The 24756-nt window shown below is 31.9% G+C and overlaps 3 protein-coding genes across 4 annotated transcripts; 1 reads left to right on the top strand and 2 right to left on the bottom strand.

The window, feature by feature from the left end:
• Positions 1–4391: 4391 nt before the first annotated feature.
• Positions 4392–6460, top strand: LOC141704133 (uncharacterized). Of its 2 annotated transcripts, XM_074507454.1 has the most exons (8): positions 4392–4666; positions 4752–5096; positions 5164–5245; positions 5324–5432; positions 5522–5676; positions 5763–5874; positions 5965–6171; positions 6248–6460. In XM_074507454.1, exons 2-8 carry the CDS (start codon positions 4931–4933, stop codon positions 6368–6370), a joined length of 954 nt encoding a protein of 317 aa, XP_074363555.1. In that variant the 5' UTR covers positions 4392–4666; positions 4752–4930; the 3' UTR covers positions 6371–6460. The 2 variants fall into 2 exon arrangements, with proteins under 2 accessions (XP_074363555.1, XP_074363556.1); XM_074507455.1 differs by lacking the exon at positions 4392–4666 and having other exon boundaries at positions 4674–5096.
• A 3595-nt stretch (positions 6461–10055) lies between these two features.
• On the bottom strand, positions 10056–11568 carry LOC141704131 (uncharacterized). The gene is made up of 6 exons (XM_074507452.1): positions 11385–11568; positions 11247–11305; positions 10689–11170; positions 10548–10604; positions 10359–10444; positions 10056–10280 (listed from the first exon to the last, which is right to left on the bottom strand). Exons 3-6 carry the CDS (start codon positions 11011–11013, stop codon positions 10056–10058), a joined length of 693 nt encoding a protein of 230 aa, XP_074363553.1. The 5' UTR covers positions 11014–11170; positions 11247–11305; positions 11385–11568.
• Positions 11569–11833: 265 nt separating this feature from the next.
• Positions 11834–18828, bottom strand: LOC141704128 (transmembrane E3 ubiquitin-protein ligase FLY2-like). The gene is made up of 14 exons (XM_074507451.1): positions 18593–18828; positions 18405–18453; positions 17774–17892; positions 15971–16086; positions 15827–15887; positions 15003–15069; positions 14832–14909; positions 14452–14609; positions 14304–14363; positions 14042–14135; positions 13763–13927; positions 12834–13162; positions 12199–12327; positions 11834–12070 (listed from the first exon to the last, which is right to left on the bottom strand). The coding sequence occupies exons 1-14, from the start codon at positions 18734–18736 to the stop codon at positions 11969–11971; spliced, it is 1671 nt and encodes a 556-aa protein (XP_074363552.1). The 5' UTR covers positions 18737–18828; the 3' UTR covers positions 11834–11968.
• Between the last annotated feature and the right edge of the window lie 5928 nt (positions 18829–24756).

Genomic DNA, 24756 nt, shown 5'->3' with positions numbered 1-24756 from the left:
TGTGCATATGTGGATCAAGAGTCCTGTGATTGTCTGTTATAATTATGTGTGGGCTATCGTATGGGTAGATGATAGGATTTTGACGCGTAGTTCATCGAGTGATTATCATTTAGGTGATTAAAGTGTATCTTTTAATTATAGATGCGGATCGTTCGAGTTGATCAGGACAAGACGTTGGATAAAGAATGAGATGGAATGGAATTGGATATCTGGCTTCTAGCAATCGCAGGAGCAACATATTGATGGAGTGTTAAAAAGAAAGATGGTGATGTTTTGAGACAGAATGTCAGAATAGATGCGTCTTTACGAGTGTGACTAACCACTAAAACCCAAAGGCAAGTATCTCTATCATCACTTATTGTTCAAGTGATATTTATTTTAAATCTTTTGATGCAAGTATTGTTTTCCCTATTCTCAGTTTAGAATCGATAAATGTTTTACATATCGTTGAATTAAATAATTCTGTTTATGAAAGTATTCTTCCGCTATTCTATGTTGAGAGTAGCTAAGTGATTTTACTTATCCAATTATCGGATTTACAAATGTTTTGGATTTTGAGAAAAGTGATTTGGTTGTGAGTATTCCTGCCCAAGTGAATGGGAGAATAAAATTATTTAGGATGTCGAAGGATTCGGCTCCTTTTTCAATAAAAAGGTTTTAAGATTGGAATGGTTACTGGTTATTGGTTACAGCGTAGGTGATCGAGATATTGGTCCAGCTGTAATATCTTTCAAGGCTAGTTATGCCTTTTATGACGCCCTATAGGTACCGTATGTCTTCGGGATACGGGTAGTACCTATATTTACGGTATGGCTGCGGGATACCGGTGCTGTTTCGTGACTGATCATCAGGAACAACATAGTGCATAATTGGTTCCAATCTAAATAGATATCTAAAATTCTTTATTGTTTTGATAATCATAGCATAAATAATTTATCAACTGTTTCTGTTTTGGAATAATGGTGAAATGCAGTTTTGATTTAGATTCTGATTTATGCTGATACTTACGTTGTTGTTAAATATCAAAGGTGGTATTAGTATAGATGATTGATGTTGACTTCAGTATGGGTGTTGTGAGCATCAAAGTTCGTATTGATATCTAATTTGATATGACAATAAAGTAAGTATTAATTTCAAGAGTTCGGTTGAGTAAAGTTTATGATTCATTCCATGATCATTGTTTCATGTTATTGTGGTTTACAATATTTCCGTAAACACTGTTTTACGAGTTTTATTCTCGTCAAGATTCAAAGTATTGCTGAAGCATTTCGCTCAAAAATATCAAAATGGTTTTCAATATAATTAAGGAATTAAATCTGGGATTCCTCAACTAAAATTTTATGATTCAGCAACTATGATTCTAAATGTTCTGCTCTAATGCAGATGTCGGTTTTATATCAAAACGACCCTATATATGTTATAATGATCTTGCTGAGCATTTCTTTCGCTCATACTTGCCTGTTTTCAAATCTAACCTCCAGTGAGGATTAGCTTGCGCTGTTTAGCTGCGTAATTCGAGGAAGCAAAGAAGAAGCTCTTGGGAAGGTGGTTGGTCCAGGGTTTGCGGACTAGTATAAGTTTTATTGTATAAAGTTATTTATATTATATTATATTATAGTTGTATATTTTATTTGGGCCTAGTATACTTCATTTCGAAGTTATACTAGCGGGTTAAGTTTGGAGATTGAGAATTATTGAAAAGAGTTTCAAAAGGAAGTGAAAAAAATTTATTTGTGGAATTTGGATATCTTGTTTGTAGAACTGTAACCTTAAAAGATCTTGGATTAGTTTGGGGTCATAGATGATAAATATCTTCCGCTGCCATTTGTTTATTGATTAAACAGGTTAATTTGGATTGAGGTTTCATAGTGACGACCAAATCCTCTGACCCCGGATTTGGGGGCGTTACAAGCTATGTGAGGAAAGTGACATTTTTTGACAAGTTTGCCGAACGGGTGGATGCTGAATTGAATGCTCAATCTGATGATTCTTTTGTAGTTATTATAGCAAGTGCTAAAGTTAATAAGTACGAAGGTACATTCTGGGAACTCTATCAAACCTTAATCTTAAAATTATAATTCATTGTTGTACCTGAGAATGAACTTCTAATTTCATTTTGTACTTTGATATTTAGGTGAACTTTATCTCACGAACTACCCGGCAACGAGATTCTATATTAACATCAACAACTATAGTGTAAAGGATTTGCAGAAAAAGTAATTACAATTGTAGTATAATAATATTTGATTATACATTAGGATTGCTTCATTTATACCATATTATGAATATGTTAATTTAGTACTTCTAATATTAGTTCTGATATTAAAAACAGAATGATGGATCCTACTTTCCGAAGAACTCCAGATGATGTTGATGAAAATGACATTGTTCTCTTAAAGAATGTAGAACAGATTTGTAAGCTTGACGAAAATTTCAAAGGGGTAATTTGTTTAAAGATATTATTTCATGAAGCATTACTGAAATATTGTTATTAGAAGCGCACTATCAAATTTCCATCCTATAACAAATTATGTTTTGTAGTGTATTGTCAATTGCCACCTTACCTTAAAAAAGGTAGAATATGAATCAAACTGGTTTGTTTACGTATGTTGGAAATGTGATCTTGATTTGGTCTTGGAAGATAAAAGATATACATGTCCTAATGTTGCATGCATGAGATATTACCCATACCCTGAGAAAAGGTATCTGCTGAGTATACTCTGAAGCAATTGACTTTTCATTTTATTTGAAACTTAAAATTTACTGAACTAATCGTGAACATTTAATATTAAATCAGGTTTAGAATTTGTGGGTTATTCTCCGATTCAACTGGAGTACTTCCTGTTGTACTCAAAGATGCTGAGTTGAAGAAGTTGACCGGCAAAACTGTCTTCGAAGTAATGTTGGATGAAGCAGAAGTACGTTCAATTTCCAGCTATTTGTTATTTGCATGAGCATTTCTTATTTTTAACATTGGAATCCACTGTGTTTATTATTTGGGAGTTCCACAATTTTTATAATTTTTTTAATTAAATGACGAACATGTTTTGTTTTACCTTTTAAGGATGATTGTTCTATATCAAAGTTACCTCCATGTATAAAACTGCTTGAGGGAAAAGACTACACTGTCACGTTATGCATTAAGGAAGAAAATCTGAAAGGTGCTAGCAAACTGTATGAGGCATGTTCTATTTTTGAAGGTTTTGAAATGGTTGATGAGAACAATAATAATGTTGATCCAAAGGCTTATACTGAAGAGAATGTGAATTCAAGTGTAAGAAACTTTACAGAATATGACAATATATTGTGCCCAACTAATGTTAAATTGCAGAAATCTTTATTTAAAATAACATAGATTATTTTTCAGGAAATGGATTGTTTTGTGGTGGAACATGTTCCTAAGAATCAGAAGAAAAATGTACATGAACCGGGAAAGAAATCTAAAGTGCGCAAGAAGCCTCATACATTATCTCTTATTGATGATGAAAATGTTCCTTTGACAAAGTATAGGAGCATTAAGCTGGAGAAGGTATATACCATGGTACAAAAATTCTTTTTCATAAATGAAGACAAATTTTTTTGTATTCTGAATTAGGCTCATGTGTTTAATTTTGCAGTAATGATGTTGTTGCGTTTTGGTGAAATCGATGTTATGGAGATATATTTTTATATTTTTGTTAAAATCATTCTCGATGAAGGACGCTTTTGAAATATTGAAGGCCATATTTTGTAATATGTAATATGTTTATTTTCGGTACTATGAGAAATTTTTATTTTGCTATTTTGCTATCTCTGAAAACTTTGATTTAATCATCGTGTCGAAATTGTTGTGTTTTTTAAATCTTTATTGCAGTTTCATAGTTAATTCATAGAAAGTAAAGTTTATTATATTTATGATCGTTGAAATCGCTTTATTAAAATATTTCCTGTAATTCTATAGAGTATATCGTACTTTACAGGTTTTAGTTTTTTAATAAAAATGTTAAATGGAATCAAGTGTATTATAAAAAGACACTGCATGAACATTAACTTTGTCCAACAACCAGTTGTTCAATTCTTAAATATGAAATACTTATGTTCCATTCTACTATAAATGTCAAAGTAGTACTAGCCTATCCATACTCATCAGCTGTAATACATATTTTGCGCCAACAATGTCTATTATATTTCATGATTTGAGAATTGTTTCTCCTGGAAGTTACAAATGGAAAATTAAAGTCCGAGTTATAAGATTTTGGCATGGAGTATCTTTGAAAGGAGAAATTTTTAAAGGCTTCAACTTGCTGTTACTTGATGATAAGGTTTGTTATTTATCGAGCATGTAGTCATCTATCAATTACATGTAATGGATATTGTGAATCATACGTAATTAAATTTTGTTATGCAGAATTATAGGATGCATGCTTTTGTTCCCGGAAGTATTTCTGATGAAAAACTGGAAGAAATTGTCATAGGAAGAATTTATATCATATCTAACTTCACTGTCAAATAATATAGACCTGCTGATAAGTTTAGATGCATCCGTGCGGATAAACAAATCATTTTTACTGCTTATACCAAAATTGAAGAAATTGCTGAGAATCAGACTTTAATACAGGAGAACGTATTTGATTCTTTGATCTTGGCGATTTAGGACAGGTGGCAAAGCAAAATGTTTATCTTACAGGTACAATCTATTACACAAAATCTATTGCAGCCTATTTTCCATGTATGACGATTCAACTGATTTTATTGTAAATTGTATTCAACAGACATTGTTGGATTGGTTAAAAAAGATCTCCCTTTGAAACACCTTATTAACTGCAATGGAGAAGCCCAGGTTCAACAAAAGTTTCGATTAACCGATGGAAGGTTGAAAACATGTTGATTAATAAACTTTCAAATGAAAACTGAAATTAGGTAATAAATGGTATTGTATGAACACTAAAAAATGGTTGATAAATATATGATTTATTATGTAGATCCACTATTGATGTTATATTTTGGGACAAGTTTGCTGAGGAGTTGGATGAGAACTTACAGGACGATCTTACAGGATGATCTAGAGGAACCTATAATCATGATAATTGCTAGCGCAAAGATATATCTTTATGAAGGTACATGTGAACATAGCATATATTTTAATCCTTGACTTTTGATTAACAAACATTTGATCTATTTTAGAAAAAGTCCAGGTTGGACATGTATGGTCTACAAAGTTTTTCCTCAATTATCATCACCACAGTGTTGCTCAACTTCGTCAAAGGTACTTCAATAGTACTTGCATTAGTTTCATCTTAATTTTTTATGTTCAAAACATATGATTAATAGAAATGATCATCAGGTACAATAGTGGTGATTTTTCTGAAGAAGATTTTTCAAGTGTTAAGGTAGAGAAAGTCCGACAATTTAACTTGGAAGAAATATTGAATCTTGGTCCTGAATTTACAAAGGCAAGATTCATACTATAGAAAGTTGCAGAATTATGTTGATATATGATGCTCAGTAACTAATGTGTTATAAAATATGACAACATTTGTAGAAAGAGGTTATCTGTAATGTCAAAATCTGGAAAGTAGCAACAGGAATGGGATGGTTCTTTCGTACGTGTACATCATGCTACCGTGAAAATGAAAATGTGGATGAGTTGTTCAAATGTGTTATGTGTAACTCTGACATTCCACATCCCCTGAAAAAGTAACTTCAATAATTATTAATTTTAATTATATTTTAAACATTTTATTTGCACCCTAGACTCTTTTTAATTGAAGTTGTTAATGCAGATTCAGGATATATGCGGAGACATTGGATTCCACTAGTGAAATTGGCATAATACTGGAAGATCGGGAAGTTCGTTCATTGATAGGAAAAACTGTTTATGACTTTATTGATGAGGTGCCATTCTAATTTAAAAGTAGACCTTTTATTCCTTTAAATTTAATCATGTATTAAATCCGATTGAATGCCAAATACTTGATAATATAGGAATGTAATGAGAAGATATTTCCGGAGATGTTAAAACAAATTGCAGACAAGGAATATAGTGTGAAGCTATTGATTAAACAGGCTAACATTGAAAAATCATGCAAGTCTTACCTAGCTACAGATATTTATGAAATGAGCCTATTATGTGAATCTGAAGAGATCAATCTTAGTTGTGAAATTGACAAATATCAAGACTCTCCACTTGAGGTAATTTTTAACATGTATCTGTTTGATTTAATTTTATTTCTTATTGTTACAAAGATTATAATTATCCTTATTGTAGCCATCTACATCAAAGTATCATTTGGATAGTTTGTCGCAACTCAAGTTCAAGACCCCCGAAACGTCAACAAAGAGCAAAAGGACTTCGGAAAAAATTTCAAAGACTAAGAAGTATATTAATTAATTTTCTTTTTTTATGCTATGTATTTGGGATGGTGAATGAACATCCAGAGTTCAAATTATTATTACCTTAAATTGTAGAATCTTCTACGTAGGTGTGTTCTATATTGGACTGCTAATTTATATGCTTCATGTTGGACTTATGTTATTAATGTATTTTGATATATTTTTTATATAAAAAAATATGAATGAACTAGGTAATTCAATGATGTTGAAAAGTGTGATAGTCCAATATATTGAAAAAAAAAATTGTTACTATGGAAGAATATTAAGCTATGGAAAATATAATATCAGCCCAGAAATTGAATTTTTTGAACAGTTGAACTTTGTAGTGTAGTTTTCACAATTCGTCAATGAGAGAGTTATGTTTTCTTCAATTTCTTGGCATGACCTAATGCTAAATGATATTTGTAATTCTTCAAATGTTATAGGTTGTAAAAATTTAAAAACTCACATTGTTACACATATAAGTAGAATATTAAATAAGAATTTTCTGTTCTCTGGATGACGAAAATGTATTGTTTAGAATGTTACACCATTTCCAATTATAATTGACCCTTTCTACAATACATGATTAAAATAATTATAAAGCTTGAAGAATTTTTAAAATAATTATAAATTATTTATTAGTTTAACTGTCATCTAGAGTTTGGCGCAATTTAAAGTTGTAACTCCATCAACAGATCTAAAGTACCAAATTAATGTAAAATTACAATTGCTTTTCTACTTCCTTGAAGGAAATAATATAGTAATAATTTTTTGTATCAATTTTACAATATTTCTATATTATATTATAGTATGTTATGAACACATATTGATAAGACGTTGACTTGCGAGATAAATTATGGCTTCTTACAATATTTTTTTGGACAGTCATAATCTTTAGAAAAAATGGTAGAAGTAAAATTTTGTCTTTAAATAAAGACAGTACTTACTACAAATTAAAGTTGAAAATTTATAACTTTAGGGACGAGAAAATCTCTAATTATCAGAATAGTTGCAACGACGAAAAAGTGATTAGCATTGTTTACTGGAAAAAATAAATAAATAAAGTGTAAAGTATCAGTATTTATTTAGAACTGTTTTCTCTAAATAATGTTGTTAAAACAATCGCATTAATATATAATTTCCAATAAAGGATAATCAGATTAACCTTATAATAATTAGGAGTCTAGGTATACCGGATATATGAAGAATTGGCCAAATTCTATCCCAGTATTGAATTTTTGTGACACGGCTAATAAATATTAAATTATTAAAAAAATTATACCGGATATAGCTCGAAGTCTTGACATTGAGCGTATTGTATATATATGTATATAGTATTGTCGATAGTAATGTTGCTTTACTTATATTTTCTCAGTCATTCTAATTAGGGAAAATGAAGTGGTAGAAAATATGTAGTACATTGTGGGTAAAATATTTATAATAAAGCAAACCATTTTTTAAGTAATTTTGTTGAAAAAGAAAAGATAATAAACTTCCAAAGAGTTTGAATACATAAAAAATTTAAAAAAAATATAAAGTTAAATTTAGTGCAATAATTTGAACTGCACCAGTAGTTGTCGAAATATGCATCAACTAATTGGTTCCGGAAAACTGTAATATCATTATACAAGTAAAGAACTTAAAGAAATTTCAAATATCTGCAGTAGTTAAGCATATAAAATACATAGTAGTAGGTAAGACCTGCGGCAAAACTATGATTAATTTATGGAAAAAGCTATGTCATTCTCATATTAAGAACTACATCACACACGTTAGCCTCAGAAGAGAAGCAAACGTCAAGTTGATTGTTGAATAAAGTTGGAAGAAGAATACTTTTAACAAATCTTCAAAATATCATTTCTTCTTACCAGCAATAACATTACTATTTACCAGCCGTTTTATGATAGACAGTTATACATCAACTCAAAACTTGACAGTAGAAGTTAACTTTGACATTAAATAATGTAAAGTGGTTGATGCATGTATGGTTCTTCAGTTGACTTCATTTATTGTATAATATTAATTTTAATATGCCTATATAAGCTCAACTTTCAATACTTCTAACTGATTGTTATTTGTAAAAGTAAACTACTTAATTGTACAAAATGGCAACCCATGTTATAGGGGATCTAAGGCCAAAGCGAACATCCAATTGGAGAATCAGAGTACGAGTTTCAAGTAAGTGGTGTGATAGGAATTTTTCCACCGGACATCGCAATGCATTAAACCTGATCCTGGTGGATGAAGAAGTAAGTTCAATTATTTAAAAAAATTATAAATCTTTACTTTGATAATTTTCCACATTGTTCATTTTAATGCATCTACATTCGTTTTTTTGAGCAGCATAATCGAATTCGTGCATTCGTTGGTGAGACAGTGTTGCATTATTTTGATAAAAAATTCATTGAAGGCCATGCGTATGAGATTAGAAATTTTGTTGTCAAATATTATGAACCAACAGAGGCAGCAAGATGTTTCAAGGATGACAAGTTTATACTACAGTCTAACTTAACAAAAGCTACAGTGTTGCACAATGTACATGCAAATATTCCAACTAATGTCTGGCAATTTACGGAACTCGCGGTGATTAGTGAATTCCAGGAAAATGTTCTTCATTGCATTGGTATAACTATTACACGTATCTCTTTAAATAATTTTTTAAGATTAAAAATTTAATTTAGTTAATTAAGAATGTTACGTAAATAATTTGTAGATGTTGTTGGAATTGTTTACTCGGTTGAACCCGCAGAGAAAACAGCAATTCCAGGAAAAACTAATGTTTCGCGAATAAACTTCTGTATGACTGATTCAATGTAAGCATAATTTGCTCTACTATTTCTCATTTATCCTCCTAACATTGACACATATGCTTATATTTCATTATAGAACTGGATTATGCTTCTTGGCAGCACAAAAGTAAATGTTACATTCAAGGGTAAATTGGCTCCATTACTTGATGTTGCACTAATTGAAGCAACAGAACAACCCGTTGTACTTGCAATGACTAGCTGCAAAATTATGTTTGCCAAACAATTGAACGAAATATTTATGTGCAACACTCAAGCTACAAGGATTAACACAAATCCAAATACAGAAATTGCAGCTACACTAAGGAGAATGTATTTTACTTTCTTAAGATAGTAATTCTTTAGTTCTTCAATAAGCAGTATTGCAATATTAAACAAGTACTGTTTGTATTGTACAAGATTTTGGGAATTGCATGGAGGATGAGCAATCAAATAATGTTGGAGATGCCAATATTTGTTGGCAGGCTACTCCTGTATTTTGTTGGCATGTAATGAAGAAATAGGTATAATTATGTAATACTTATCCCATAAGTGGAACATTTTGTTTAATCGCTCTACTATCATGGTTTACAAATGATGTAATGAGAAATTTATCAAAATCATGCTTTGTGAAACATGTTTAATCAGTCTACTAATATGTTTTTATGAATTTATAGTTACTTAGACCAATATTATTTTATCAAAGTTGAGAATTTGATTACCACAAACATAAAACTATAAGTAGAATGATAACTTCAAACAGGTGACTTAAAATAATAATCAACATCCGTTACAATTTCAAATTCTTAGAAATATATCAATTTTACTGGAAAATATGAAGAAATCGAAAGATGTCTCTTCGTTGCATTCAGATAGAAACTAGACATGTAATCAAATGCATGCTTTGAAATTACTCTAAACAAATACTACGAAGGTGAAATTGCCAATATACTGAAAGGTTAGAATCTGACCAATAGTGAGATTGTTATCCCTTGTGAATTTATCCCAGCCCTTTGCAAACCTGCAACATTTCTTCATTTTCCGAACATCAACATTCCAAAGTGTTTCACCTACGGATAAGAAAATTGTAGTACGTCTATCCCATTTTGCATAAAAAGTTCTCATCCACCTTGGAATATACTGCATAAATGGAAAAATTCGATTTGAGTAAATAGATAAGATTTGGTATTTAAAAATTTTATATGATATAAAGTATACCACTCCATGACCACGCTGATCAACAAGAGAAAGTAACAATCGAACTCTGAAAGTATTGTCTTGATCAGGAACTAAGGCATCATGGTCTGAAATTTAAGATTGTTAGGTAATTGTTAAAATAATTTGAAGAAGACAGAGTATCATTTTATTGAGAAACTGCAGAACTGATGGTACAACTTTTATACTAACCTTCTTCTACATCATCATCTCCTTCCGCTTGAATCATCATTTCCATTTCATTGTTTTCTGAAGAACAGATGCACTATGTAAAATTAAACGAATCAGGAAACATAGATTATGCTATACGTTCCAAAGTAAAAGTATATATACCTTGAAGAATATTTTCATCATCTGATATGATAATAACAACATCATTTACAGGAGGATACATGAAATCCTCAAAGCGGAAATATTTTTCTATGTCGCGGAAGTGGTTCATGCACTGGTAATCAAATACTGTGATGGCAAATGTAGAGTTTCCCAAGTACTTAAAGAAAATTACAAAGTTCTCATCGATATCATACTTCCCAAAGAATCGACGAAGCCCATAAATTTTACAGGTTCTAGGACAGTACTTGAATTTTGAACGATATCCACCTCCAAGTTCAATGTTTATAACATCACTAATGGTATCACCGTGAACATCTGAGAACATTTTCGGAAGTTCCTGAATGAGTAAAAAATGCAATTAACATATAATCATTCATATATCTCATTGGTAAATGTACAAGGTATTACCAATTCAGCTTCTTCAAGGACATAATGGCTGATAAATTTGAAAAAAATTGATCTTGAGTTCTGTAAAGACACATCTGTTGTATACGAAATTTCAGAACTCAAACATTTTGGTAATCGGAAGAAAGTTAAATGCAATTAAGGTCAATATACCTAAACTTGATCCTGCTGCACCTAAAGTTGCTTTATCAATAAAATGGTAGAGGAAGTTCCTACATAATAAATTACAAAAAATCATAATACCTCAGTGAACAACACATGCAGACATTTTTTTGCAATAATTTTACTTACAAGTTTGCCTTGCTCGAAGTGTGATGGATAATTGAGACATATGAAGTTTATTTCCCTATCTTAACTTTCCATCTGCAAAGAACAAATTGGAATAATAAGTCTGTGCCTGAAACCCTAGATATGTTATAAGTTGAAACAATTATGCTACAAGCATTGTAACTATAATATGAGAAAAGGAATCGAGAAAAAGGAACACAAATTCGATTAAGACACAATAATTTAAGATCTGTGTATAAGAAGATTGGAGTATGAAGGTTGAATGAGAGTAATAAACCGTGAGTTTAGATTATATCTCAGTTGAAATTTTGAGTAATTAATTAGGTGGTTGTGGAATTAGAAAATACATAAATGAATTAGTTGGGGTTACAAAACCGAGTTAATTAACAACATTAAGGTAATGAATTTAAAGTTAAAAATATAATATATAATTTAATGTCAAATAAACAATTCGAAACAAAATAAAGGTTCAAAGAATATATTTACTCCTGGATAGTATTAATGTTATAAACGCCGCAGCAATGCGGGCAAAAATCCTAATGTTCTATATTTTGGCCTTCCAAAAAAAATTTCTGGTTCCCCTATAACTACACTGGTGGAAGTCGCCGCCTGCAGGTTGGGCAATCCATCTTTATATCCATCCACTTAAGTAAGCAATGTGAATGGAAGACATGTTCACATGGCGTTACCTGCACATATAGGTTCGGACAACGTTAGTTACACAGGGAGTGCCTAGCTACCTTTTAGCCTTAAACATTTTTAATTCCTTAAATTTTACATAGCCTTAAACTTCAAGCTGAAAGCTGTCCAAAAGTACCATGCAAAAATCTGGATGTTGAGTGAAATCAATGGGCGTCATGCAAATGACACAGTCACTGGCATGATTTACATCCTGATCCGGCCGTTTATGGTAATTATATTTTAGTGGAAACATCTGCATGAGGATCTATGAAAGAAAAAGATCAAAGTTAGGATATGATTTTCATAATTTGATGAAAAAAATTACGAAGCCATGGTTTACAGAAGACAAAAGTTACAAGCAACAATGAAAAAGAGCATTATACAGACAGGACTCATGAATAAATTGACACAATACTATACTCTAAAAAACATATCACGATTCCCTGCCTAAATGTTAAACAACATAATATAATTTACATCAAGGTTTTTTGAAAAACACAAGCGATTTAGAGTGATGTCTTATCACATCGATATGAGAAATCCTAAGTATGAAATTGATTGTGGTTCCTCATTTATTTAAGAATCCTTAAGCATTATAGTTATTGCAGCTCCTCAGAATATTGGTTGGCACTCTCTTTACAATAATATACAGGGATTAGGCATTCTCTACCTTGATTTTATATAAAAATAACAGGGAAGAGTTACATAAACTAATTAACAAAATAGAGAAGGGTTACACGAACTAATATATGGTGAAAAGTTACATCAAACCTGCCAAAAAATGAAGAATCGACATCCAAGATAGTGCTGCAGAAGAAGAATGTTTGCTTGCAACCCAGCAAAACCCACCAAATAGATGCACCAACTCCTGTCAGGCTTAATGTGCATGAAGTTGCGGGGACATCCAAAGATATATAAAGGAATTGCAAGCCGAGTTACACTCATTCCAATAATGTAACTAGGCTGTAGTGGCTTTCTTGGGTCACGAAAAACATTTGTGGCGATCTGAGGTATCCAGTAGGAGTGCACAACCAGAGTAATAACTGGAAGGAATTTAGGGAACTCATACGTGCACAGAATAACTCCCAAAAGGATACCACCTGCAAAACGTAAACCATAAAGATGTGTGAGTGTGAAGTAGCACTACTTCCCTACTAAGAATAAATATTCATAACTTTTATTCCACAAAAAAGTTATACGCCATCAAATGTTTTTATCAGAAATCTTATTTTACAAGTACACAAATGCTTTTCTTTCAAATGCAGAAGAAGAGTATAGCTTAGGATTGCAACTGTTCTGGAGCAGAACTGGCAACCGTATATATCCTCTCAAAAGAATCATGATTATGTTTTCTGGTATAATAATATCTTCTGTTACTAGAATGAACCTTACATATACTGCCAAACACTACAACAGCACAACGTTGCACAAGCTCATTCAATAAAATGATCATAATCTTAGCATTGCATGTACGAATATCAGAACACGTAATCCAAGTAACAGAGATACATGTTAGATTGGGGAAGCAATTCAAAATTTAAAATTGAAAAAGGTATCTTCCTATGCAGAGTGGCCCGAGATTCAGGTATAAGTGCATTCCTAGTGATAAATGTTCAATGTGAATCTCAAGTTATGAATTTCAAAGGTATGCATACAGAACAGAAATTCATTACAAACAGCTAAGCAAAATTTTTACTCACAGAAATAAATACAAAGAACTGAAAGTTCACGCCTCGCTTCCACACTCTGTATGTAATTTGTAGACCTATTTGCCTTCCATATATGGAGAAAAAATCTCAACTCACAAAAAGAGAAGACAACAAACTTGAAGAATGCAGTAGTGGCAAATGCATTATACAATTGTTCTGCATACATGAAGAAGTGACGATTATGGAGAACACAATTAGTGAGAAATAGTTTTTTAAAATAATATAATTTGGTCAATGCCAAAGACAGAGAATAAGTTTTATTCTAATTACCAACTGTGATTCCTGCAGTCAGATGTAAAAGACAAAGGTATGCATCCATGATAGCCTGTTGTCCAATTGTGAAACTTGAAACTTTGACAGCTCCCTGACAGTAGGATGGAATATCCGTCAGCTAGTATATAACAAAACTGCAGATATCCAAAAAATAAGAACGGTACAAGTGTCTCAAAACAACAAAACTGCAGTAGCTGATCACTAGCACAAATTGAGAATCCTACAGAAGCAACAAATAGGATCGAGATGGAACCCTTACAGATTGCGTGTTGCTATGTTTCCTTTGTTGAATTAACAGGAGAACTTGAAGGAGAGAGATCTAATATATGTCAGACGGTTAAGGAAAATCAACCATTCTCAATCTATAAATACATAATGTTGGATCAAGTAATGTTAGAGAAGGATACAAAAGTGACCATCAGGTTGTAATTAAATGCTTTGTCAAAGAACATCTCAGTGTTTACAGAAGTTGCATTCAATTGCATGGGCGGCAGACAATCTCCATTGTCATCCATCAAAAATCTTACCAATGCGGCTTCTATATGGTAACTACTCCCATCTTCATCTAAACAAAGTAAAAGCATAATATAAAATATATAACACTGCAGTCCACTACAGCCAGCTGAAAATTATTTTCACAAATTTTGAGCAATTGTGCCTAAATATAAGTTACCATTGGGGCACAGCGCAATGGAAGGCATAATACTTTGCATTATTTATATTATAATTTCTGAAACTGAAAAAATAAATAACATTGAGAGTTTACGCTCCATGGAAAAGGACGTACTACTTTGCATGGACGGAACACGTGATATCCGAGCCCTTACTGTGATGTTACAATGTTTCTCCATGTCGATCACAGGTGCTACAACAAGAATGAACAAGTTAGTAATTAGTATGGACTCTAGCCAATACAGAGTTAGAAAAAAAATTGCAAATAATGAAGTAGATATCACACAGAGTTTTCTGTTCCAAATCTTGACCCATTGAAACTCTTGAAAATCCTGGGATGTGAGAAGTCCAAACTGTTTCAAGGAATAGCACGTGATGTAAGTTAAAAATTTCAAAACTCCAGTCAAACACGCATTAAAGTTAGTTTTTAGAGAAATTTAACAATTGATATTTGTCAGGGAGAAACATCACAGAAAAAGTGAATATTAGAGAAAACACCACCCCCCCCCCCGAAACACCCTCAAAATCACAGAATTTAGTGCTTTCGCACAACAGGCACCAAAGTCTTGTTGATCCTCGAGAACGTGATATGGAAGAATATGTATAATGGGTGAGTTAAGTACATGGAAATATTTAAGGCTTAAATTTTTGCAATCTCATGTCTATATAAAGAGCCAGTTGAAATTTAATTGGGAATTGTTCTTAGGAATAGGCACTGTTGCAACTACATCTTCTGATTACCATATAACACATATTGCTAACTAATTAAGCACATGCTGAACTTGGTCAACTGAAACACACGCCGGGTATTAGATGACTAGTTTAACTAAAAGAAAGGTTAACAATGAGTAACTGAAGTCCCGTAGTTGCTAAATCTCATTGATATAGTCCCAAGTTCTACAGCTTATCACGGTCCTGCTGCTGCATATGATATGCCAGTGTGCCACAAGTAACAGGGTAAATTACGTGATAAGGAACTATACAATGGCAAATAACATTACTATTAATTTGTGATAACAATTAGTGATGTGAGATACTTTAATCAGCAATTTACTATCAAGTATCATATGGCCAAAAACAACATTCAATTCAAATTGTTATGATAATTACCGAGTAATGTGGATTGGAGATATTGTAATCATCTTTGTATCCAGATTCTCCTGCTTTTTCTCTGCAATATAATTATACATATATCAGTACTGAGCATGCTATAAGATTTATAACTGGAGTCACGGGTGCAAATCATATCAGTACGTGTAGGCTACTGCTCGAAGTAGTCGTAAGGGCCATATATAATCCCCTTCTATTTTGATTGTTGCACCCCAGACTTTATGTTCATCTTCAAACACCTTATAGAATATAACCATCCCCTGCCGATGGGAAAATGGAAACTAAAAATGAGTTCTTCTTAAGGAGAAAAACGACAAAAGCGAGCCAAATCAAGATTAAATCAACAATAGCATAATGCAAACATCCTAGTTAGGCTAAACATGCAAGATGATAATGTAAACTGAAGTAAACAAGTATGTTGCCTACCCGATAGAAGAACACTATAAAACATTAAACAGTTACAGATGAAATCACTAGGCAAAAACTTCAGCCACAAAAATCAAGCCAGGGAATAAGGACGAATCTCATTTTTTACCAAATCAATCAGACAGTTGTTAGTCCTCAGTCAGTTGGTATCCCCTAAATGAAAAGGTTTTATCACAGAGAGAGGGGAAAACGAATAATAGAATTACTTCCGATTGGTCGTCCCTTGATAAGATCCTGGACTCGGGCCCATAATATAATATTTAGTATCAAAGCCCTTCAACATGGAAGGGCCATAAAATCATAACAAGAAAAGCTTGACATCTAATCCAGTAAACAAAACACACAAAGTTTGACAAACTGAATCACAAGGTATAGGAGTTGATGCGGAATTTTACGGAAACTCAACATTAAGAGGCAAACAGCGGAGCAGGAACTAGTAGTGATCAGAAAACAAGAAGAACAAAGGAGAGGCTCTTATATATTCACTTAACAGGTGAGGCCCAAGTAAGGATCTAAATATTCTAACTTAAAGAACCTAAAGTTTTGTGCAATATATTCAAATCATAGTAGTCCTCGGTTCTGCCTTCCAATCAGCAGAAACCAATCCACTGGGCGATCTAGCCAATTCAAAGCAACGTAGATCTGTTGAAGATTTTCAGAAGTAACAATCCTTGTTGAAAGTGGTAGCTTGGTTTGCAAAGGTCAATAAGTCTGCTCCTCTATTGCAGATCCCTCCTAAAAGTTAAGAATGGAGTCATGGACGTTGAAATGCAAAACCATCTCTATCTTGTAACACCATGAACCTGGCTTGATCTTGTAAAGAGAAACAGCGGCCTATTAATATACTTCCATACAGGGACCAACAGGGATTTTTGCAGCAACTAAGAATGACAAATCTGCAAACAACGTTAACTTAGGATTGAAAGTGGAAAAATGAATCTACAGGCCACAAGCTAACTAGTCTTCTTTTAGCCACCAATACAAGATACCAAGTTTTGAATTGGAACAGAGGTGGTGGAATGCAAGCTCTTTCTTTAGGTGGGCTGCATTCACAATGCAGATATTTGGCAAGCATAAGGAATATCATAAATTCATAATCATGAGCTTAAAAACAAAATTCAGATTTTTTCACCCCCTTCATTCAGTTTAAAGAAGGCTCTAAAATTCAGCACGGTTCGTGCTGAAATTAGTTCAAAGAAAGAATAAAGAGGTCATACACAACTCCAAAATACTCCTTATAGGATACTACTGAAACTTAAATTGGACTAATTTCCTAGTTAATTCAGCCGTAGTTGTTTATGTTGAAAGCCCCACGCGGGGTAAAACACATGGATGCATAATAAATTTAAATTCATGCACAAACTTTTGGACTTCTATTATCGCAACAATTTCTTTTCAGAACGTCACTGATGACGTTGTCAGGGTTCCGTTTACTTTCATATTGGATTTCGCATGACATTACTGCATCAGACAACATGCATCCATATTAAGAATAAGATTCGGACGAATCAAACATATTACCTTAACATGATATACCCCTTTACTTGTTGTTGGGGTACTGATCAATTCGAGGACAGAGTCACCGCTGGACTTTCTTATTATAGGATTGCTTTCCGTGGGATTCATTAAGCGCCAAGATCCTGCATATAAGATGCCATTCAAAACAACTATACATTGAGATCTAAAACCAAAGTTTCCAAAAGAGTTAATATGAACATAAGGTAACTCGAGACCTTGTGTGATGACGTGCAACTACTGTGTGCAGACATGCATAAAACGTATAGACTATAGTAGTATAGCACTTAATACAACACAGAAAGAACTGAAATGCTAAAGACTTGGGGAACATCCTCAAATTTGTGCACTCCAATTCTCTGCTTAACGCCTAATTGACCTAACAAAAAACCACCATTTTTTTTTGTTATTAAGTCCTACAATCTCCACTATTACCACAGTCCTCCACAAATGCAATACAACTACAAAGAAATTACTCAAAAATAAGCACTCAAACACACAAAATTGACAAAAAATATCATGAAGTAGCTGTAATAAACCTTCAACTGAACATTCATTTTAAACAGTAGCTGATCAATATATAGTCAGAAAACGATAACTACATAATCTGAAAAAAACAAGTGCAAAAAGAGCCAACCTGCATACTTTCCGGTAATGTTCCAATCAAAAGGTGATGTTGGTTTCCACTGCAAAAAAACAAGCCAATAATTAGTAAACCACAACATACCCCTAATCAAGCCTCAACAAATAAAACTTAATTTGTCAAGAAACATCAAAGATCATCAAAAACACAATCTTTACTAACAAATTAGAACATAAACTAACCTGATCGTCCGTTGAATGAGTATTATTTCTTATTGATCGCACAGCAGTGGCAAGAGGGGTAAAGAGAACTAAAACAACTGATAAACTTACAAAAACTCTAATCAAAACAGTTGTGAAATGTAAATTTGTGATCACAGAGTCCATTTTGTAAAGTGAATTGAAATGAAATATGGTTCTTAGCAGGTGTGTGCTAGATTGTAGTAGCAGTAGATAAAGAGTAAGAAATGTTTCAACAACATAACCCCTTTACTAGCTAGTGTAACATTATAAGCATGCAGTTTCTTGACACGTATAGACATAGCTAAAAAAGCTTACGCATACAGAGGTGCATGTCTATCTTTTAAGAAATAGTGGTAGTTGTTCTACGGTTCATGGAGTTACCGACTTAAAATTTGTGTGTTCTTTGTTGGAGAATGTTTTGTTTAGATTTTATACTTTATGGAAGGGAAAAAATCAAAAAACTAAGAATATCTTAAATTATTATTAAAATGATATTGTAAAATAGATTATATTATATATAAAATTTGTAGAATAAATACTATACTCTAATAAGTATTGTTTCAATATATTAGTAATATGTTATACTTTAATAAAAAATGTCATGTGTACATAAAAGGTTTGGTTATTTTTGCTCCTACATATATATCAATAATTTTCTTTAACTTGTTTCATTTTTATTTTATTCAAAATTTATAGTTTTGAAAATATTGTTTTATAAATTTGTAATCATTTACAAATCATATATTATATAATATTGATATGTAAATTATATAGCCTTTCTTTTATGTTTTCACATATTTTTTGAATATTAGTTAGAGGTTTAAAATAATGTAACGGAAAAAATTGAACTTTTTTATTAATTTAATTTTTTCCCCTTCATAAATAAATTCTACATTGTTTATCTTTTTTAAAGTATCTTTAAAATTTAATCAAAGTTATAATAAGTTAATATAAATATATTTAAAATACTCACTTTATTTATAAATGTTTGAAAATAATTTTATTAATATTCTTTAATACCCTATATATACATGTAAAAAATTGAAAATAATAATAATAATAAATATTCTAAAATAATAAAAGCATATATTTTAGGGCTTTTTTCATAAATACCAAGTTTTACAAACTACAAAAATACTATCTTTCAAAAAATATTTGCAAAAATAAGGATCTGCAAATACTAGTAACCATAATAACCAACCACAAATGCAAATTTGAAAAAATATGTTGAAAATTACATTTAATTGCAAATAAGTTGTACAAGTGGTTGCAAATGGACAAAAAATGAATGCCCCTATAGTATCTCCCCCCACTTTGTATATAGATACATGAATAACAACAACTATAATCTTATTTTATTTAATTTAATTCCAATTCAAATCTTTCTCCTCGTTTCAATTTGTATAATCATGGCTGAAGAACACGAATTTCAATCACAGGAAGGTCACCGTCTCTGCGCCAACAACTGTGGCTTCTTCGAAAGTCCGGAGACTCAAAATTTATGTTCCAAATGTGTGAAGAAATATATAGATCGGGGAGAACGAGAAAGATAGGGGGAAGGGGAGAGAGGCAGTGAGAGGGAGAGAAGTTAAAAAAGGAATGGGAAGATGAAAATGGTATTTTTGTAATTTAATTGTTTGTGTGTTTAAAAAGATAGTAAATTTGCAAGATTTTAAGTAAGGTAGTATAGTTGCAAATAAATATCCAAAAGTTGGTATATTTGTCAAATTCCCTATATTTTAAAATCTAAAAACACTTTGATGGAACACAATAATACAACATACAAAAGGTAACATTTGATATTGACTCACCTTACTTAATTGCAATAGTATTAGATTGACTGCAGACACATTATATTGTTGAGTATACAACAACGAAAGTAAAATCCAAAGCGAATAAACAAGAATAAGAAAATAAACGACAATCACACAAGAAAAAGATGTACGTGGTTCAGAAATTCCTACTTCACAAGCCACACTAATTTTGTATTGATCTCTCACAATTTATTGTGTTATGATTTTACAATAACATGAGTATTTATAAGAGAAGAAACTAGGTCTAAATCAAAATTATAGTCCAAATCTGAAAAGTAGACTAATCCATAAACTAATCTGAATCTGAATAGTTTATTTTCATGGGCTTAATTAAAATAAGCCACCCCACCAAAGTAAAAATTTTTAAATCTTAATTTGAGAAGTCAAGAATATCTTAAATTATTATTAAAATGATATTGTAACATAAATTATATTATATATAAAATTTGTAGAAGAAATACTATACTCTAATAAGTATTATTTCAATATATTAGTAATAGGTTATACTTTAATGAAAAATGTCATGTGTACATAAAAGGTTTGTTTATTTTTGCTCTTACATATATATCAATAATTTTCTTTAACTTGTTTAATTTTTATTTTATTCAAAATTATAATTTTGAAAATATTGTTAAATAAATTTGTAATCATTTACAAATCAAATATTATATAATATTGATATGTAAATTATATAGCCTTTCTTTTATGTTTTCACATATTTTTTGAATATTAGATTAGAGGTTTAAAATAATGTAACTGAAAAAATTGAACTTTTTTATTAATTTGATTTTTTTCCCTTCATAAATAAATTCTATATTGATTATCTTTTTAAAGTATCTCTAAAATTTAATCAAAGTTATAATAAGTTAGTATAAATATATTTAAAATACTCCCTTTATTTATAAATGTTTGAAAATAGTTATAGATCGAGGGAGAACGAGAAAGATAGGGGGAAGGACAGAGAGGCAGTGAGAGGGAGAGAAGTTAAAAAAATGGAATGGGAAGATGAAAAAGATATTTTTGCAATTTAATTGTTTGTGTGTTTAAAAAGATAGTAAATTTACAAGATTTTAAGTAAGGTAGTAGAGTTGCAAATAAATATCCAAAAGTTGGTATATTTGTCAAATTTTTTATATTTTAAAATCTAAAAACACTTTGATGGAACACAATAATTCAACATACAAACGGTAACATTTGATATTGACTCACCTTACTTAATTGCAATAGTATTAGATTGGCTGCAGACACATTATATTGTTGAGTATCCAACAACGAAAGCAAAATCCAAAGCGAATAAACAAGAATAAGAAAATAAACGACAATCACACAAGACAAAGATTTACGTGGTTCACAAATTCCTAGTTCACATGCCGCACTAATTCTGTATTGATCTCTCACAATTTGTTTGTTGTGTTATGATTTTACAATAACATGAGTATTTATAAGAGAAGAAACTAGGTCTAAATCAAAATTATAGTCCAAATCTGAAAAGTAGACTAATCCATAAACTAATCTGAATAGTTTATTTTCATGGGTTTAATTAATAGTCTCCACAAACCCAACAATCTCCCACTTAGAGATCTCCCACTTGGAGTCTGGCCAATCTTCACTTCACTCTTGTAAGTCTAGTAAAATTAATTCTTCAATCAATAACTCTAACTAGTGTAGCGCCTTCTCATCAATCAATTCTGAAGGTCAGTTAAAGTTACGCAAAGCTTCAACTTTTCATTCATAACCACCTTAGTCAACATATCTGCAGGATTCTTTGAACAAAGAATTTTCTTCAAGAAAAAAGTATCATTGCTTATTAACTCTCTTGTAAAGTGATATTTCAGTTGAATATGCTTCGTCCTAGTATGAAACACGGGATTCTTCGCAAGATGAATAGCACTCTGACTATCGTTATACAAAGCACTGTCCGCCTGTTTCTTGCCCAACTCCTCAAGAAAATTCTTCAACCAAATCATCTCCTTACTAGCTTCAGAGATAGCCATATATTCTGCTTATGTGGTTGAAAGAGCAACACTCTTTTGAAGTCGAGACATCCAACTAACTGTGGTGCCACCTAAAGTGAACATATAACCCCTTGTACTTTTTCTTGTATCCAAACATCCACCCAAATCTGCATCAGAGAACCCTTCCAAGATAACATCTTTATTACTGAAACATAGTACAATCTTGGATGTGCCTTTCAAGTAGCGTAACAACCACTTGACTGCTTCACAATGCTCTCTTCCTGGATTAGACATAAATCAACTAACAACTCCCACTGAATGAGCAATGTTTAGCCTTGTACACGCCATAGCATACATTAAACTGCCAATTGCAGATGCATAAGGAACTTTAGCCATATCTTTCTTGCCTTCATCCGTTTTAGGTGATTGCTTCTTTGTGAGATTAAAGTGACTCGCCAATGGTGTACTTCTAGTCTTCGCATCCTGGACACTGAATTTCTGCAATAGTTTCTCAACATACTTTTCTTGAGATAATTTTAAAGTACCTTCAGCTCTATCCCTTATAATACTCATACCAAGTATCTATTTTGCTGCACCCATATCATTCATCTCAAACTCCTCAGACATATGTCTCTTTAACGTGTTGATTTCCCTCATGTTTGATCATGCTATCAACATGTGTTGGGTCACACACACACTGTAGAGGGGGTGAATACAGTGTATAGTACACTCAAATCGAACTTTAAGAACTTAAGTAACAGAAAACAAACTTTATTGAAACAATAAACTCTGTTACAGTATGGAACTGTTATTTCTCAGTGATGAACAAATATCACGAGAGCTGCAAGGGTTACAATGAATAATCTTTTCTAATAATGATAACACTTGTAGTGTAAACCCTATATCTGTGTTTATATACTACACAGTTACAAGATAATCGCTAATTGATATGGAATATAATTCTGCTTCCTAAAATATATCAATCAGATATCTTTTCTTCCAAGTATTCCATTCTTCACGGAATTCCTTCTTCATGCATATCTCTTCTTATATTTATCTCGATCTTCTTTCCTTTATTCAGCTATTGTCCTTATCTGATTGTCCTTCAGCACTTAAGTTCTGATATCTATCTTCTGATGATTATCTCCTGATAATATAAGTACTGATATCCTTAAGTCCTGACTTCCAGTATAAGTACTGATCAACAGTTAAGTACTGATTTATCCTGTTCACGTAAGATTCTGAAAGCTAAACATAAAATATATTAGCCATGACATTATCAAATATATCTAACAATCTCCCCCAACTTGTAAATTAACAAAATATACAAGTTTAACAGATATTTGATGATGTCAAAAACATTAAGTACAAATGCATGAGAAATAGACTAGATAACTACAACTTACAGTCCTTAAAGTTTTTACCAATTTCAACTTCTGATAACAACTTCAATCTGTATAAATATCAGAATTTAAGCAGTTGTAGATCTTCGACTTGGTTTCTTCATTTTCTGATCTCTCTGATGTCAGGAGTTGTTCTGAGATAGTTCTTCAACAAACATTTCTCAGCATATCTTAGTTCATCAATCATTCTCCTTTTAACATCTTTAAGCTCTGCAGTATCTTCACCAATTTGAAAGATTGCAGCTCTGAGATCATTAATCTTTGCTTTTCTCAACTCCTGATCTAGTCTTATGACATAAGCATTGCCAGACTCAAGATTGAATTCAAGTCCCTTAATACCAAGATACGTTCTGATCTGTGCAGTATTAGGCTTCATATCAACAATATCACCATTGTGATCTCTGTACTTTGGAACATATATGCTGTCAGACTTAACAGAATAAAGCCTTTTCTGTCTCTGAATCTGTTCTTTTAAGTAGTTTGCAGCAGTCTCTGTTATTCTGTCATCCACTTGAAGTAAGAAAAGTACATGCTCCAATTCTTCAAAATACTTCAAAGGAATGGCATTTTGTCTTATATGATAAACCCTACCATCTGTCATGAAATACAACATGATGTATTCTTTCAAGTAGGTATGGTAAACCATCTGTACAGATTCCAGTTGATTCAATCTCTCAGGAGTTGCTCCAATACCTGGTTCACTCAAGGAAGTTGGATCATTGGTAGTGTTGTGTACTCTTCTTTCATCAGCACTTCCCAATCCAGTTTTATCTCTAGCTTCCTTTCCAGTAACTACTCTTGCTTCAAAACCACTTGCAGTAGTCTTCAAAGATTGAGTCTGTTTTGCTTTAGTGAATCCTGGTAGGAGTGTCTTTGATCTATTTTCTGATATCAAGTTAACTTGAGCTCTGTCAGAGGTTACTTGCTTCTTCTGAATATCAGAACTTACAATTTCTTGACTCTGAACAACTTGAGCCATGTCAGAGGTTGTT

The sequence above is a fragment of the Apium graveolens genome, unplaced genomic scaffold (assembly GCF_009905375.1).
Source record: "Apium graveolens cultivar Ventura unplaced genomic scaffold, ASM990537v1 ctg7441, whole genome shotgun sequence".
Taxonomy (NCBI): domain Eukaryota; kingdom Viridiplantae; phylum Streptophyta; class Magnoliopsida; order Apiales; family Apiaceae; genus Apium; species Apium graveolens.
This window is presented reverse-complemented; position numbering and strand designations above follow the sequence as displayed.

What these genes read in the sequence shown, in the direction of transcription:
- LOC141704131 (XM_074507452.1), bottom strand. Translation starts at nt 11,013, where the DNA reads ATGTTCTCAGATGTTCACGGTGATACCATTAGTGATGTTATAAACATT. An exon ending in AGATGATGATGTAGAAGAAG is followed by an intron (nt 10,445 to 10,547) that starts GTTAGTATAAAA and finishes CTTAAATTTCAG; the next exon opens with ACCATGATGCCTTAGTTCCT. An exon ending in ATCAGCGTGGTCATGGAGTG is followed by an intron (nt 10,281 to 10,358) that starts GTATACTTTATA and finishes CCATTTATGCAG; the next exon opens with TATATTCCAAGGTGGATGAG.
- LOC141704133 (XM_074507454.1), top strand. Translation starts at nt 4,931, where the DNA reads ATGGTTGATAAATATATGATTTATTATGTAGATCCACTATTGATGTTA. An exon ending in TTTATGACTTTATTGATGAG is followed by an intron (nt 5,875 to 5,964) that starts GTGCCATTCTAA and finishes TTGATAATATAG; the next exon opens with GAATGTAATGAGAAGATATT. An exon ending in ATCAAGACTCTCCACTTGAG is followed by an intron (nt 6,172 to 6,247) that starts GTAATTTTTAAC and finishes TCCTTATTGTAG; the next exon opens with CCATCTACATCAAAGTATCA.
- LOC141704128 (XM_074507451.1), bottom strand. Translation starts at nt 18,736, where the DNA reads ATGGACTCTGTGATCACAAATTTACATTTCACAACTGTTTTGATTAGA. An exon ending in GATTTGGAACAGAAAACTCT is followed by an intron (nt 14,910 to 15,002) that starts GTGTGATATCTA and finishes TTCTTGTTGTAG; the next exon opens with CACCTGTGATCGACATGGAG. An exon ending in AACATCCAGATTTTTGCATG is followed by an intron (nt 12,071 to 12,198) that starts GTACTTTTGGAC and finishes CTATATGTGCAG; the next exon opens with GTAACGCCATGTGAACATGT.